The sequence below is a fragment of the Monodelphis domestica genome, chromosome 4, assembly GCF_027887165.1.
Source record: "Monodelphis domestica isolate mMonDom1 chromosome 4, mMonDom1.pri, whole genome shotgun sequence".
Taxonomy (NCBI): Eukaryota; Metazoa; Chordata; class Mammalia; order Didelphimorphia; family Didelphidae; genus Monodelphis; species Monodelphis domestica.
In genome coordinates this window covers 373,661,670-373,677,017 of record NC_077230.1, presented here as the reverse complement: position 1 = coordinate 373,677,017, position 15,348 = coordinate 373,661,670, and the positions used below count along the sequence as shown (strand labels likewise).

Genomic DNA, 15,348 nt, shown 5'->3' with positions numbered 1-15,348 from the left:
GGCTTCTCCAACCAGATGAAAAAGTGTTTTGCAGAGCTGGATGCATTGGAGTCTAGGCAGGGAGACCCGAGAGGTCCAGGAAAGGATGCACATGATGCTGTCACCAAGGCTGAGCTGTGAAAATGGAAATGAAGTCCTGTATCGAAGAGGGACTGGCTGGGAGGTGGGGGTGGGGGAGATGAATTGACAAGGCTCTGAGTGGAAGGAGGAGTCAGGGATGATGTTGGGGTTGGTGGTGTGGCACCCTGGAGACTGGCCCCCACTGACCCTCCAGGGGGAAGGACAGGGTGCTCCGTTCTTGGAAGAAGCCAGACGCCTGGCTCCGTTTCCAAAGTACTCCAGGCCTGCCTGCCTGCCTCCCCAGACTAACACCTTCCTTCCTTTTCTTTCTTTCTTTCTTTCTTTCTTCTTTTTAAAAAAAATCATTGGCCAGTTTCTTGACTCTAACCATTCAGTAACGGGCTAACCCCAGGTATAAACCCCTCGCCCCGAGGAGGTTAAACGTCCTTATCTCGGTGGGGACCAGAAGCCCGAGGCTGGCCCAAAGCGAGGCGCTCCTAGCTTGCCCTGCAGCCCGCCTGCCCCTGCGGGCCGCGCCAGGACAATGGGCAGCCCGGGCCCCGGTGGAGAAGGCACAGGCCTCGAGGCTCGCGGGGCTCGTCCGGCCGGCCCGGCCGGGTCCTTTGTGGCTCGGGCCGGCGGCCAGCGCTGGGGAGCCCCCGTGCGAGCGCGCCGGCCCGCGCCCCCGCCCCTCCCCCTCGCGCGCCCCTCTCGGCTCTCCTCCTCCGCTCTCCCCCACGCGCGCACCGCCCGCGCCCCCCTCCCCCCCCAGCCCGCCCCCTCCCCCTGCAGCGCGGGCTGGCGGGCGGGCGGGCTGGCGGGCGGGCGCTGCCCATTCTCGGGAGCCCCCGGGGCAGGAGCGCAGCGGAGCCGGGGAGAGGCGGGGGCCCGCGCCGGCCCCCGGGGACACGGCGGGGAGCGCCCCCGGAGCGGGGCTGGCTGGCGGAGGAGCCGAGGGGAGCGAGCCTGCGAGCCTGCCCGCCGCCCGCCGCCTGCCCGCCGCCCGCCTCCTCCAGCCTCGGCCGCCGCCGCGGTAGCGGCGCCTGCAGCCCCCAGAAGTGAACAGCAGGCGACCCGGAAGGTTTGAGCTCGGGCTTCCCCGCCGGAGCGGAGCGAAGCGGAGCCCAGCCCGAGCCCAGCCCTCCTCGGCCGGCCGGCCGCGGCGGAGGCGGGAGGCAGGGCGGCCGGCGGGCAGCGGGGCGGCCCCGGCGGAGGCACGAGCGGAGGCGGAGGCGGCGCGGGCTCTCGTTGCATCCCCGGAGCTGCCCGCGAGCAAGCGGAGCCAGGTCTGTGCGGGGCCGGGGCCGGGGCCGGGGCGCGGGCGGGACGGACGCACGGACAGACAGAGGCCGGGCCCGGGCCGGCCCGAGGGCGGGCGCCTGGAGCAAAAGTTGCGCGGAGTTGCGGGGCCCGGGGCGGGGGCGTGGGGAGGGGGACCCGCTGTCAGCCGGGGCCGGGCCCGGGGCAGGCCTGGGGCTGCGGGATCTCTGGTCCACGATCGCGCCTGAAAGCGCCCGTGACTCGCGTCGCTTATGTGGGGCCACTACCCCCGGCAGCCCCGGACCCGACTCGGGCTTCAGCTCCGGCTCTGGGCCGGCGGCTGCAGCAGCTCGCGGCTGGCAGGCTCTCGGGGGGAGGAAGTGTCTCCGGCTCTTTTTTTTTTTTTTTAAAGCCGGGCTATTCAAACCTGCTCGCAATTCTCCGGTAAACAATGATTCATGGGGCTTAATGCAAATAAACTGATTGCAAATGGAGCGGGGCTCGCGCGCAGCGGCCGCCGCGCCGGCTGGGTGGCCAGCGCCGGATTTCTCCCTTTTTTTGCAGATCTGCAGAATATGGCGTCCCTGTCCTGTTTTAAAAATAAGCCAGGCTGCCATTTTTGTTTTTCTTTTGTCTGAAAATTTTAATAAAACTGTCTGAGAATGTGGGAGAGGCGACTGGAGGCGAAGAGGGCCCCCCAAAGCCACGGCTTTTTTTTTTTGCTTTTCTTTGGCACTTTTGGGCTGTGTGTGCTGGAGCCTCGCGGGGCTCAAGACACAATGTAATTGCACTTGAAAGAGAAAAAAGGAAGCAGCCCCGCGATCGGGGCCCGGCTGCCCGCCGCGGGGGTAAAGTTAACTCGGACCCAAAGTTTGGGGCTTGGGGATTTTTTTTTGCCTTTTTTGTTGTTGTTGTTGTTGAGGGGAGCTTTTAATTTCCCCCCCTGGCGGGGGCGGGTGAGACAAAAAGCTAGAATGTAAGGAGACCCAAGTGGGTGGGTTTGCTTCTTAACGGTTATTTCGTGGGGAAGATGGTGCTCGTGGAGGGGGCTGCTCCTCCGGAGGGAATGCCTGGGGGGGTGCGAGTGTTTGGGGGAGCGGGGAGACGCCGTTTGGGAGGAAATGCCCCCTCCCCAGTGTCATTCCTGGAGTGGGGTGGGGGGTTGGGGGGTGATGAAGGAGCTGGGGAAGGATTTCTGGATGGAGAGGCTGCCCCTGGCCCAGGTGGTGGTGCTTGCACCATCTCTCCAGGAGTCTGCATGAATGGGCTGTGACCGGCATGGAGCCACTTAGGTTAGAGCTATGTCTCCTTCATATGGGGCTCTTGCATCCTTTCCAGCAACCCTTGTGGGGATCCTGGCAGGGTGCTAAGGGGCTGGATGGAATCCCTTTTTACTCTTTGGGCCTCTGTTTCCTCCTCTATATGATGAGGAGGCTGGACTAGATTTTAGGTCTCCAAAGGTTCCTACCAGCTCTGACGTTCTCTGAATCTGTGACTAAGTGTTTTTGGACCTTAGAAGCACTTTGGGAGGTTGTTAGAAGCAACTTGGGGCAGCCACGGGGATGGCGGTCTGCTCATCGGGCTGCAGACACATGCCTTCTGTTTGGGGGAAGGTGAAAAAAAATCACATCCTTCCCCAGAGGCCCAGATTATTTCCGGGGTTCATTCAGGGAATAGACCCTGAGCTACTTATTTACACTTCTTTTTCAAGGGAGGAAAGAGGAGTTTGCAATGAAATTTATTTGAGTTGAGGAATTAGGGTAGCCTTGTAATTAATTCCTTTATCACTTTCTATAACCCTTTTACCAAACCATTTTATCTCTATTCCCAAGCCTAGTACTCTTGGGCCCACTTCTGGAGCCCCCTTTAACCTCCTTTGCTAATCCAGCTATAAGATCCTGAAGAAATTCCTTAACCTCTCTCAGCCTCAGTTTCCCCATCTGTATGTAAAATGAGGAGATGGTCTCTGTGTTCTCTCCTGTTCTTTCTGTCTATAATCAGATGAGACATCTTTGACCCCACCTCCTTTGGGTGTTCTCTGCCCAACAGGATTGTATCTCATGGGGTTCAGGGTTCTTTCCAAGCTTTGTCTTCTGCTAAATTCCTAGAGTACTTTTGCTGTTAGGAGAAGTGTTCCAAGGAGTGCCAGCAAAGGAGTCTCCTGAACCTGACTGGGGCTCTTTGGGTAGGTTCTGGACTAGGACAATCTAGGGATGTGTGTGTGTGAGAGTGATATGAGAGGGGGGTATGGCTTGGGACCCTCATTGACCACATCTTCAGGCAAGAAGTCCTGGGGTAGATTCAGCAGTTGGGGAAAACATTCATGATAATTGTTAACATATAATTGGATGGCATTTATTTCCTATACCACCCCCAGGAGCCAGAGGTTGGTTCTTGATTCTGGCAGAAGGAAGCATGGCTAGCCCTGAAGGCCAAGGTTAGATGGACAGTGAGATTCCCTGGGAGGTTATAGTTATTGATTTTGGAAGGGAAGGAAGGAAGCTTTTATTAAGTGCCTACTGTCTTTACAAATAATGTTTCATTTGATCCTCACAATGGAGACGGGTGCTGTTATTCTCCTCGTTCTTACAGATGAGTAAACTAAGGCAGAGAAAGGTTAAGTGACTTCCCTGGAGGCTCACAACTAGTTAGCATCTGAGGCTGGATTTAAACTCAGACCTTTCTGGTCTCTAAGCCCAGTGCTCTTTCCAGCTGCCTCTGGGCCATCTCATCTAATGCCCCCAATTTTGCCGATAAGGAATCTGAGACCCAGGCAGGGGAAGTGATTCACATAAAGTCCATCCCACAGGTAGTGTCAGAGGCAGGATTTGAACCACATTTGTCCAGCTCTGGTCAGACCACCCGGCTTCATACAGAACTTTTACTTTTACTTACTTTTCTGGAGGGCCTTGTCTTTCTTCACTTCACAATAAAAAGGTGGGGAAGGGGGGAGGAATTAAGGGGCGACTTGCTAGGTCTTTTATTGGTTGGTGGGTTGTCATGGGGAAGAGGGATTAAACTTGTTCTGCTTGACCTCAGAGGGAAGAATTAGAAGCAATGGGTGGCTTCATTTAAGGAAAAATGCACTAATAATTAGAGCTGTCCAAAAGTGGAATGGGCCTCCTTGAGAGGTACCTCCCCTCCTCACTAGAAGACCCTAAAGGGAGGTTAGATGTCTGTTTACTGGGTATAGTAATAATGGTGATATTTCAAGAGCATTTTAAGGTACATAGAACACTTCATATATGTTATCTTATTTGAACCTCACAACAACCCCACGATAGTTACTGTTATCCCCATTTTAGAGATGAAGAAATTGAGACTCAGAGATAATCATAATAATAGTAGATTTCTAGATCAAGGGCTGGAAGGGAATCAGCCTGAGTCCAAGCAAGGAGGCAGACAGCTCTGGGCTAACTAGTCTAACCCCCTCATTTTACAGGTAAAAGAATTGAGAACACTGGGTGGATGGATATTCTGCAATCTGATCATGGTCCCAGGACTAGCAGGATTTACACCCAGGTCTTCTTGCCACCAAGTCCAAAATGGTGTCCCCATACCAGAAGGCTTATGGGTCAGGAATGGTTGGATCCGATGGACACCGAGCCCAACTCTGAAGTTTTATGATTCTCTGATTTTAAGTTAGTTACCCAGGGGCAGGGGCAGGACCTTGTTTCATCTTTTCTCTTGTACTTCCAAAGCATATATATTTGATTTCATACATTTGATTTCAAGAGCATGCCAAATACCAATTGGGCCCTTGTTGTCTTGAGCCAAGAAGATTTAGGTGTTTGGATGGATACACTGGCCTTTAGAGAGGGCTAGCCTCAGCTTAACCCTGGGAGATCAGCAGGCAGTGCTGGTGCTGACAGAGCCTGAGGTGGGGAAGAAGACATGGAGCAGCTCCTCAAATTGTCCAGATCTGGGTTGGGATAAGAGCAATGAATGAGTCCTCTAGCGTGTTTGCCCACCCACTGTACATTAGCCATCATGAATATAATCCTGGATTGTTGTCCAGCACTCTCATCATCTTGCTGGACCGTCACAATTGACCGTGTGAGGTTTATTGGGCAAATTTTATCATCTCAGACATTTTATAGTTGATAAAACAGACTCAGAGCTGGAAGGTGACTTTCTCAGAGTCCCACAGTTAGCAGAGGCAGACTTGAGCTCCGGGTCTTACACAGATAGTAGCAGAGGCAGGAATTAGGGGTAGAGCTGGGACTAGAACTCGGATCTTCTTCATCCTGTGTTCTTCCCAGTGAGTCCTTGTGCTCAGTGGGTGTTAGGAGATCTGAATGGAATGTGATGGACAGCACTGGGGTGCCTCTCCCTCCTCCTAGTGGACCATGGGAAGTCTTTTCCTGTCTTCTTTCCCCTGGCACTGGGAGCTTTCCTGAGAGAGTGGTCATTTCACCACTATCAGTTTCTGGCAATCTCTACCTCTGCTCTTAGGTACCATCGTTCCCAAGGGCAGCCACTGGGCTGCTGTTTCTCTAGACAAGCCACGCTAATATAATCAGAAACAGATGATCTCAAAGCCTCTTGGGTTAGCATGGCTGTTTTCCACCGGTTTGTCTCCTTAGTTGGGAAGGGTGAGGAGGGGAAGGATGTGATGGTCTGGAAATAAAGAAGAGACCATGAATGACCACCAAAATTTGAGGTTGGGACAGTTGGAGAGCCATCATGGACTTGGGAGCAGAGTGGAAACCTAGAAGCTAAAATTTCTGGTCCTGGTCCTTTGCCTCCTCTGTTTTGGTGTGCATTCTTCAGAAAAGTCATTTCCCTCCTGTAAAGTGAAGATTTAGTAAACATTTTCTAGCCCTGGGTGCTAGGCCCCTTGGGTGGGGTGGGAACAGAATATTTCAGGACTTAAAGGATCTAGGATTTCATAGTGTAGGTATCCCCTCAGTTTATACAGACTGCAACCCTGTGCATAGGATTGTATTCAAGGATTGCAAAAGCCAAGAAAATTCACCCCCCTCTGGCCAACCTGTTGAGTTTCTTACAAGTCATTTGAGGAATTCCCCAACGAGAGCCTGCAACCCCTTGTCAGGAACTATAAGTGGATTCTTTCCAGGTTCCAGAGATACAAAGAAAAATGAAACAAAGCCCCTGCCTGCCCTCTGGGAGCGAGCTCACAGTCCAGTTGGAGAGGCAAGACTAATCCATTTCAGTAACAAAACTAGGTCTTTTGTTTCTGGAGGGCTCTGAGGAAGAAGTGGGAGTTGAGTTGTCCTGGAAGGTCATAGAGGGTAAGAAAGTTATCTGTTCTAGATCAGGGCTTGAATTTCTATTTCTGTGGACTTACAGGTTTATGAAGTGTTTTCCTCACAACAGTAGTAAGGTAAACAGTGCAAGGATTATTGTGCCCATGTTTCAAATGAGAAAACTGAAGTCAGGAAAAGTTAAGTGACTGACCCACAGCTACTCAGGGTCTTTCCAAGTTGAGTATTCTCTGGACACAAAGTTTTTGTTCTGTTTGCTCTCTTGCCAGTAAGTCCCTGTTGGGGTAGCCTTTTGGGATCCAGCCAGCTGGGCTGGAGGGGCATCAGGGGCCCCACAGCATGCTGAGTAAGGAGAAATGATCATTTCCCAGACTCCTTTGCCCCATTCTCTTAACCTTTGACAGGAAGTGGCTTGCCTACAGTTTAGAAGGATTTGGCAGCCAGAAAACAGCCTGATCTCAGGGATTGGGACTGGGTGGCCCTGGCAGAAAGTGCTCGGAGGGAGGTCAATTTTCAGAACCTCAAGGGCCCTCACTTCCCTCATCTTCCTTCCTGGCTGGCTTCCATATTGATAAGATAAGCTGGCTCTGGTGAAGACAAAGTAACCACCTTCCAACCCACTGGAGTTTGGACCTCTCTACCTCCTAGCCCCCTTAATCTTCCTTCTATTCAGACAGAGAGGACCCCCTCCCCCCAAGTGAGACACATCCGCTCTGGACCTTCAGTCTGGTGAGGAAGTCTTGCTCCCACCTCTGCTCATCCTGTTGCCTCTGCCTGGAATTCCCTGGAAGGGCTCAGGTTTTGCAGTTAGAGGACCTGGGTTCACATCCTGTCTCTTGTCACCTACTCACTGGGTGACCTTAAACAAGTGACTTAACCTCTTGAAGCTAGAATTTCCTTTCCTTTCAAATTGGGAAGGTTGGACTAGACAGCCCCTGAGGTTCCTTCTGGCCCCAGGCAGTGACCCTGGGCTCATCCTGGGACCCCTATCAGTCAGTAATAAAGGATCATGGGGGAATCAATCTTGCCACTCCTTGAAGGCTGCTGGGAGTTCTTAGATGTCTTCTTGCTCTCAGCATTCCATAATCAGGTATTTGTGCTCTTTCCAACCTCTTCTGTTTCTGATGCTGTGCTTGGCCCTTGTTTTGGTCCAGACCTGGGATTACATTTAGCTCCAGAATTCCTGGTGTGGAACCTTGCTCTACTGGTGCTGATCTGGTCTGATCTGAAACTTGCAGCCCAAGAGAATGGCCTGGGGCCCCAAGACTTGATATATGTTTAGCCCCAAGTAGTCCCAGAGGCAGGGCCAGAATCCAGATACTCCAATCTTGGGGCTTGGCCCTTTACCCTCTCCCCTCTGAGCGATTTGGACCCAAGTCTGAGGTTGAAACCTCAGAGGTGGGAAGAGACCTCCTTTCAGAACTGTTGTTTTTACAGATGAGGAAATCGGGTCCCAGGAAGAGTGTGTGATTTGCTGAAGATCACATAACTAGCTGGTGGGGAAGCCAAGTTTAGGACCCAGGTCTCTCCTCTCCTCACTCCCTCAGGATGACTCTGCCCTGCACAATGTCATGCCTTTCTGCCTTTTTGTCTTCATTTGCACAGATCTTTCCTTATTGTTTGGGCTTTTAAAAATCTTGTCCATGTTTGAGACCTAGTTCAGATGCCATCCTCTTAACGAGGATCATAGAGGTCAGCCAGACTTGAGAAAATCAAGGCTACAAGCTCTAAGGGACTCATCTAAGGTCACACAGCTCCAGGATTTGAAGTCCAGCCCCCAGTGAGCCCTTGCTTGCCCTCAGCCTTTGTGCCTCTCTTCTGACTTTTCTCACATTTGGTCTGAAGGCTCTCAGAAGCTCTGAGTAGGAAGGGAGACCATCTAATCCATGCCTGAGCAAGAGTCCGCTCAGCAGCACAGAGGCCAGCCTGTTCCGATGAAATCTTGGATGCATAGAAAAACTTGGATTCTGCCCAACCCTAATCTGTCTCTCTGCCATCCATTATTCTTAGTTCTGTTCTTTGGGGTCAAGCAGAACAGGCTCCTCCACCTCCCCTTACCCCAAATTTTCTCCAGGCCCCAAAGCCCTGTGGTTTCTTCTACTGTTCTTTAGAATGATCTCCAGTCCATTCATCATCCTGGTTGCCGTCCTCTGAACGCTGAAGCTTTTGTCAGTATTTTTCTTAAAACATGGGGCTCAAGACTCCAAATATTATCTGACCATGGCAGCTTATGGGGCAGTGGATAGACAGCACTGGGCCTGGAGTCAGGAATTCTTGAATTCAAATATGTCCTCAGACACTTACAGGCTGTGGAACCCTGGACAAGTCATTTAACCCCTACTTGACTCAATTTCCTCAGCTGTAAAATGGGGGTCTTAATAGCACTTACTTCCCCCAAGTAATAACTACTTATTCCTTTCCCCAAGCAGAGACAGTGAGACTGTCAGCTCCTTTATTGGGTGGGACACTTATTTCCATTAGCTCAGGCCACTATCTCATTAGCTATTTTGTCCATTATTCAGTCCACTCAATCACCTACATATTTATTCCTCATTATTAGTTTGTTTGTTTTTTAAATTAGTTTTATTGATGCCTCTTGTTTTTAACATCATAGTAGTTTTCAAATATACCTGTCTTCTAAAGGAACCTTCCCATATAACAAAGAAAACCAATCAAGTAATCTAGTCATTCTATACCCTGAGCCCCCCACTTCTCTACCAAAAGGAACATTTTCTCATCTGTTCCCTGGGACCAGGGATTGTCCTCTACGGTCATTCAGAATTCAGCTGTCTTTTAGTATTCTTTTCATTTCCAGGGTTGTAGTAATTTGGGATATTGTTCTGGTGTGGCTTGTTTTGCTCTGCCTCAGTTTACCCAGCTCTTCCTCGTGCTGCTCTCAATTCCTTCTGCTCACCATTTCTAATGATGCAGTAATATTCAAATATAGTCATATACTCCAAAGGCAACCTGATTGGAGGTGGGGGGGGGGTCTTGCCATCAGGCTTCATGGGATTCAGATCTTGCTTTTGGCACATCATTGTGGTCATATCTCCTGATGTCTCAGGGCTCCAAGCAACTCTTAGACTTAAATTATAATCTCTGATGTCTGGGGCTGCTGCTACTGCAAGTCCAGATCCTGTCTCCCCAAAACTAATAAACCCCAGTTTGTCCAATTCTTCCCCAGTTGTTGAGTACCAAAGCTTTGGAGCTGGAATGAATCTTAGTGGTCTCCTTGGCCACCTCCTTTTTACAGATGGAAAAAACTGAGGCCTTGATACTTAAAGTAACTTGCTTAAAGGCTTGAAACTAGTAAGTGGCAGATATGGGATTTGAACCCAGACCCTCTACCTCCACATCTTTGACAACCACCCACTTTGTTTACAGGTTTTTTGTTTTGTTTTTGTCAAGAGTGCTCACACAGTAATACTTGAACTGACATATGGTACTGTTGGAAACCAAAGCCAAAGAGGAATCGAGTTAGGTTGTTTCCTCCCAGGCCTGTGGTATCTTTTTCTCCATCTTCTCCAAGCAGGGGCCCTTAGTCTCCCTTGGTTTTCTTGCCTTTACACATTAAAAAAAAAAAGAATTTTGTTGTTTTTACATCCTCTTAATTTCCAAATATGTCCCTTTCTTCCTTTCTTCCTCACCCCTAGAGGCAAAATAAGCAGAGGGGGGAAAAGTAAGAGTCCCTAGAGAAATGCAATATTCTACAGCCATCCATCATCTCTTGCCTCTCCAAAGGAGGGAGGGGGAAGGACATACCTTTTATCCTGTCTTTTTGGAGGTCAAAGTTGGTCACCACAATTATACAGAGTTTCCTTTCCTAGGTCCCCCCCTTTTCATTTATATTGTTATAATCCTTGCGTATGCCATTTTCTTGGTTCTGCTTACTTCACCTGTATCAGTTTATAAAAGTTCTCCCAGGCTTCTTTGAAGTCTTCATCTTCATTGTTTCAGGTAACACAATAATATTCTGTTACATTCATGTATCATAACTTGTCAGTGGATATGTTTTCTTCCCAGTTCTTTGCTGCTACAAAAAGTGACTCTTAGGAGTACTTTGTTGCATTTGTGACCCTTCTTTCTATCTTTGACCTCTGGGCTTCCTCCTCCCTTTCCAGCGTTTGTAGCCTTTCTAGTGAGCCTCAGCCTTTAGCTTTCCTGACCCCGTTCTGGGGTCTGAGTTTCATATTTGTATCAGTTCTCCAACATTGTATCCATTTTCAGGATTCATCCTTTCAAAATCAAAGCTAGCCCAGATGTTCCCTGCAGGACCAAGCCCTTGGATATCTTTAGATATTTCCTTCCATTCTCTCATTGGATCTCGTTAGCCAGAATTTTGTTCTTGGAAGCTGTCTGCCTGGAATGGATTGTTCTCTGAAAATCTCAGCCTTTGGGATCATACTTTCTGACCTCTTTATTGTCCATCCTCCTAAGGCATAGAGCACCCATCAAGTTCCTTTTAGAGTCCTTTCTTTATCTCTCTGTATGTTCTGCCTGTCTCTCACCACAGAATGGAAGCTTTTTGAGGATAGGACCCAGTCCATTTTCCCTTGTATCTTGTACCCCTCGGACAGCTCCTGTGAAGCAGTACACACTTTCTAAATGCTTGTTGAATTGCATTTAGTTGAAATGAAAATGGCACAGTCCAGCTCTCCTAAATTTCCCGCATATTTGTGTTTGTAAATTGTTTATTGGACTGTAAGTGCTATGAGAGCAGATATTGCCTCCTCCCTCTTGGTGTTCCCCCCTGGGTTAAGCCCATGATAGATATGTATTGACAGAATGATGGAACCCTTGCACTTGAGGAAGGATGTGTGAAGGCAGGCTTTGCGTGGCACCACTTCAGATGGGGGTTGATCAGAGCTGGAGATCCCAGGCAGTTTGCATCCTTAGGGAGGGTGGAGAGGGCAGGGGAATGCTGATTGCAGTGTGCCTGTGCAGCCCCTGGACACAGAATGGAATCCCTAGAAAACATGATGTTGTCATAGAAATAGTACTGGAGGGGTGGATAGAGAGCCAGGCCTAGAGACGGGAGGTCCTGGGTTCAAATATAGTCTTAGACACTTCCTAACTGTGTGACCCTGGGCAAATTACTTACCTCCGATTGCCTACGCCTTACCACTCTTTCTGCCTTGGAATCAATACATATAGATTCTAAGTCAGAAGGAAAGGGTTATTTAAAAAAAAAGAAGCAGTTAACACTCTAAATGGGGCAATGGCATGTCAACGGCCAGGTATCCACCAAATATAGACAGGATAAAATGGGAAGGAGTCTCCCGGCACCTCAGGGTCTTCTTCTTTAAAATGGGATTTTTGCCCAGATGCTGGTCCTGGCTGCCCCACAGTGCTTTCACATCAGGAAAGCCCTTTGAAGTGGTAAAAGCCCTGTACCAATAGGAGGTGGAATTGTGCGATCCTAGCAATGATGTACATGCAATAAAAGCACCTCCCAGCCATCCAGGAGCATTGTCCACCCACCCTAGTGTCACTCCTCCCGGCCCTTCTCAGCCTGCCTCTGTGGGGCTCCCAGGGCTCGGGTCAGGACCATCAGGCCATTCCCGGGTCTGGAAGTTCCTGACCACTTAGGGAGGGGGGACCCAGGATTCTGTTGCTGAGGCGGGCCCTCCTCTCGGAGGCAGGGAAGGAGACTCTTCCCCACCAAACGGATGGCCCCCAGCCAGAGCCCAGCATCTTGGCCCTGCTTTCCTGCCACCCTTCAGGGAGGTCAGGAAATAGAACAGGCCCTTTGGTGTAATTGTAGTAATTATTATTAATTAATACTAATTATTTCTCATGACTGAAAATTAGTATTCAAGGTGAGCAGAGAACTTTATGTGAACAACCTCGTGAGGCAGGGACTATTATCATGTCCTTTTTATAGGTGAGGAAACTGAGGCCGGAGTCCCCAGGTACCCAAAGCTAGTAAAAATGTCAGACTTGGGATTCCATCACCTTCCTCTGCAAAGCCAGGACCCATCCGTATGGAGAGGGAGTCGGGTGGTCACCGCCCTGTGAATCCCAGGGGCCCCGCCTGCAGGTCCTCCGAGAGGCAGAGACCCTCTCCCCCTCTGCCTTCCCCGCTTCTCCTCTGCTCTGACACAGGAGAGGCAGCGCCGTCTCTCTGCTTCTCCTCAGCCTCCCTGTCTCTGGGACCTTTGGGACATCTTCAGGGCCTTCTGGGATCTCCCGGCCCTCATAAGGTCTCTGCTCCTTCTCAGAACAGCCTGCGTCCTCCCGGCCTTTCTCCCCAGAGCCCCTCCCCCCCCACCATCCTCCAGAGCCGCCAGGCCCCCCAGGCTCCTCGCTCTCTCCCTGCTGTGCTGGGGTTCATCCTTGGCCCTCTCCCCTTCTTCCTCTATTTCCCCTGGCTTTCCTCCATGACCGCAGGCCATCTCCCTCCCTCCGGATGCCTGGCCAGAGCCTTGAACTCAGGTCCTGCCAAACAGAGCTTGTTCTCTTTCCCCAGATCCGACCTGCAGCGACATCCAGGCTCCCAAATTCAGTTGGGGGAAGACCGTTCCCAGCTCCGGCTTGGCGGAGGGGGCAGATGCTAGGGAACGCTTCCCAGGAGAGGCGGCCTCCACGGCAGGCCTCAGATAGTGGGAAAGAACTTGAAAAATAGAGGGGGGCCAAGGCGGGGGGTACCCTGGGCGTAGAGAACACAAGCAAAGACAGGGCGGCCCCAGTGGGGGCCATCCGGCCTAGCTGGGGTGTCGAGGAAGTGGAGGGGAGTCGGTCGAGGGTCACCAGATGGTGGAGGGCCTTGAATGCCAAGCTAAGGGGTTTGTACTTTATTCTGTAGGTCATAGGGAACCAGTTTGAACAGAGGAGTGACATGGTCAGATCTGTGCAAAAGGGTCTGTCACACACACGGTATGTCTGTGTTTGTATGCATGCATGTCGGTGTGCGTCTCTGTGTGTTGGTGTATCCGTGTGTCCTTTCTGCATGTGTGCCTGCCCATACGTGTGCATGTTCGTGTCTGTGTGCATCCCTGTGTGTACTTGCCTGGTGTCTGTGCGGATGCTTCTGGAAGAGCCGTGTGCCCTGTCCCAGAAGGGGGCCTCCAAAGCGCCCCCTCCGGCCCAGGAGCCCCAGGCTGGGAGCCAAGCGGGGCTCCTCCGGGCACCCTGGGCCTGGTGACGGCTTCAAGGCAAGGCGGTGGGACATGGGGCAGCCCCGGCCCCCCTTGGCTCCGTTCTGCTCTTTTCCTTGCCAAACCTGGAAGGGGTTCAATGTTTAAGGCAGAAACTCACATCCCCAGAGCTCATCACCTCTGCTGCAGTCATTAGCCAGGGGGCTTCCTGCTCTGCTTCATCTCACGATGCTGCCTCTGGCTGGCTCCCCAGCTCACCTGGCCCATCCTGCCCCCATCAGGCCACTCCCTGCTTCTTTGCACCTTTGCCCACCCCTCAACACCCCCCCAACTTTTCTGGGAAGCCTTCCCCAATCTTCCACCCCTCCCCAGGCCCCCAAGCTCCCCAAGCTTCTCTGGGAAGCCTTCCCCAATCTTCCACCCCTCCCCAGGCCCCCAAGCTCCCCAAGCTTCTCTGGGAAGCCCTCCCCAATCTTCCACCCCTCCCCAGGCCCCCAAGCTCCCCAAGCTTCTCTAGGAAGCCCTCCCCAATCTTCCATCCCTCACCAGGCCCCCAAGCTCCCCAAGCTTCTCTGGGAAGCCCTCCCCAATCTTCCACCCCTCCCCAGGCCCCCAAGCTCCCCTAGCTTCTCTGGGAAGCTCTCCCCAATCTTCCACCCCTCCCCAGGCCCAGGCCCCCTCTTCTGGAATCTTCCTGCTGGGTGTAAGATCTAGAACCATAAGGGTCTCCCCCGTCATGGACCCAGGAGGAGACTGCTGTGAATGGCTTCTAGAGCCAGGGGGTTGCAGGCCTGAAACTGGAAGAGCCCCCAGCCTGTGGGGCAGCTTGGATCCCCAGATGGTTCCCAGCCCCTTCCTCCCTGCCCCCTCCCAGAGCCTCAGTCTCCCTGTCTGTAGAATACGGCTAATGCATGCTCCCTGCCTGGCTCTCCAGCTACCCAGACACACTCCATCCTCTTTTGTCTTTCCTCATGGCTGTGTAACGTCACCATCCTCTCGACACCAGGCTTGTGGTGGAGAAGGCAGCTGGGACCGAATCAGATACAACCGGGCCTGTGACCCTGGGCGAGTCACGGCCTTTCTGCCCCCTCCGGTGAGAGGGGGTGGTTGGACAGCCCCTTCTCCTGCTCTTACACTCAGCCCTCCTTCAGGGCTCTTAGGGCTGAGGTGTGACTTGGGCTTGGAGATTTTTGAGCCCTTAGCTTCTGTCTTAAATCGATACTAAATGTCAGCTCCAAGACAGAAGAGCGATCAGGGCCAGACAGTGGGAATTAAAACTAGCCCAAGCAGCACAGCTAGGCAGTGTCTGAGATCAGATTTGAACCTGGGACCTCCTGGCTCCAGTCCTGGCTCTCTAGCCACTCCCCCCCCCCCCCAGCCACCCCTGAAGTTTCTTTCTTTCTTTTTGTTTTAAACATATTTCAGTAGAATTGGTTTCTTTGGTTGGCCCAGGGTTTTTGACTTTTGCTTTCATTCTTCTGAGGAGGGTCTGAGGGTCTCCGTGACGCAGAGCACTCGGTCTGTCACTCTCCTTGCAACCACCCCTTTCTCTCCACTGCAGCAGCTTCTCCCATCACCTGTCCCTCAGGCCCCCTCCCAGCAGCTCCCCAGCCCTACGGAGAGACCTCTCGTGGCTCCCAACCCTCAGAGGCCCTCTACAGCACGGCCTGGGCTCACAGGGAGTTGCGGCGAGTCATGCCGGG

The 15,348-nt window shown here is 52.0% G+C and overlaps 1 protein-coding gene across 2 annotated transcripts in view; it reads left to right on the top strand.

The window, feature by feature from the left end:
• The first annotated feature begins 858 nt into the window (after positions 1 to 858).
• The window catches only part of ZNF362 (zinc finger protein 362), a 31,955-nt gene continuing 17,465 nt past the window's right edge, over positions 859 to 15,348 (top strand). The window contains exons 1-2 of one of the 2 annotated variants that reach the window (XM_007492973.3): positions 859 to 1,346; positions 13,354 to 13,424. In XM_007492973.3, coding sequence (XP_007493035.1) covers positions 13,387 to 13,424 — 38 coding nt within the window. In that variant the 5' untranslated portion in view covers positions 859 to 1,346; positions 13,354 to 13,386. The remainder of the gene's footprint in view (positions 1,347 to 13,353; positions 13,425 to 15,348) is intronic. The other variant, XM_007492975.3, reaches the window with a different exon arrangement.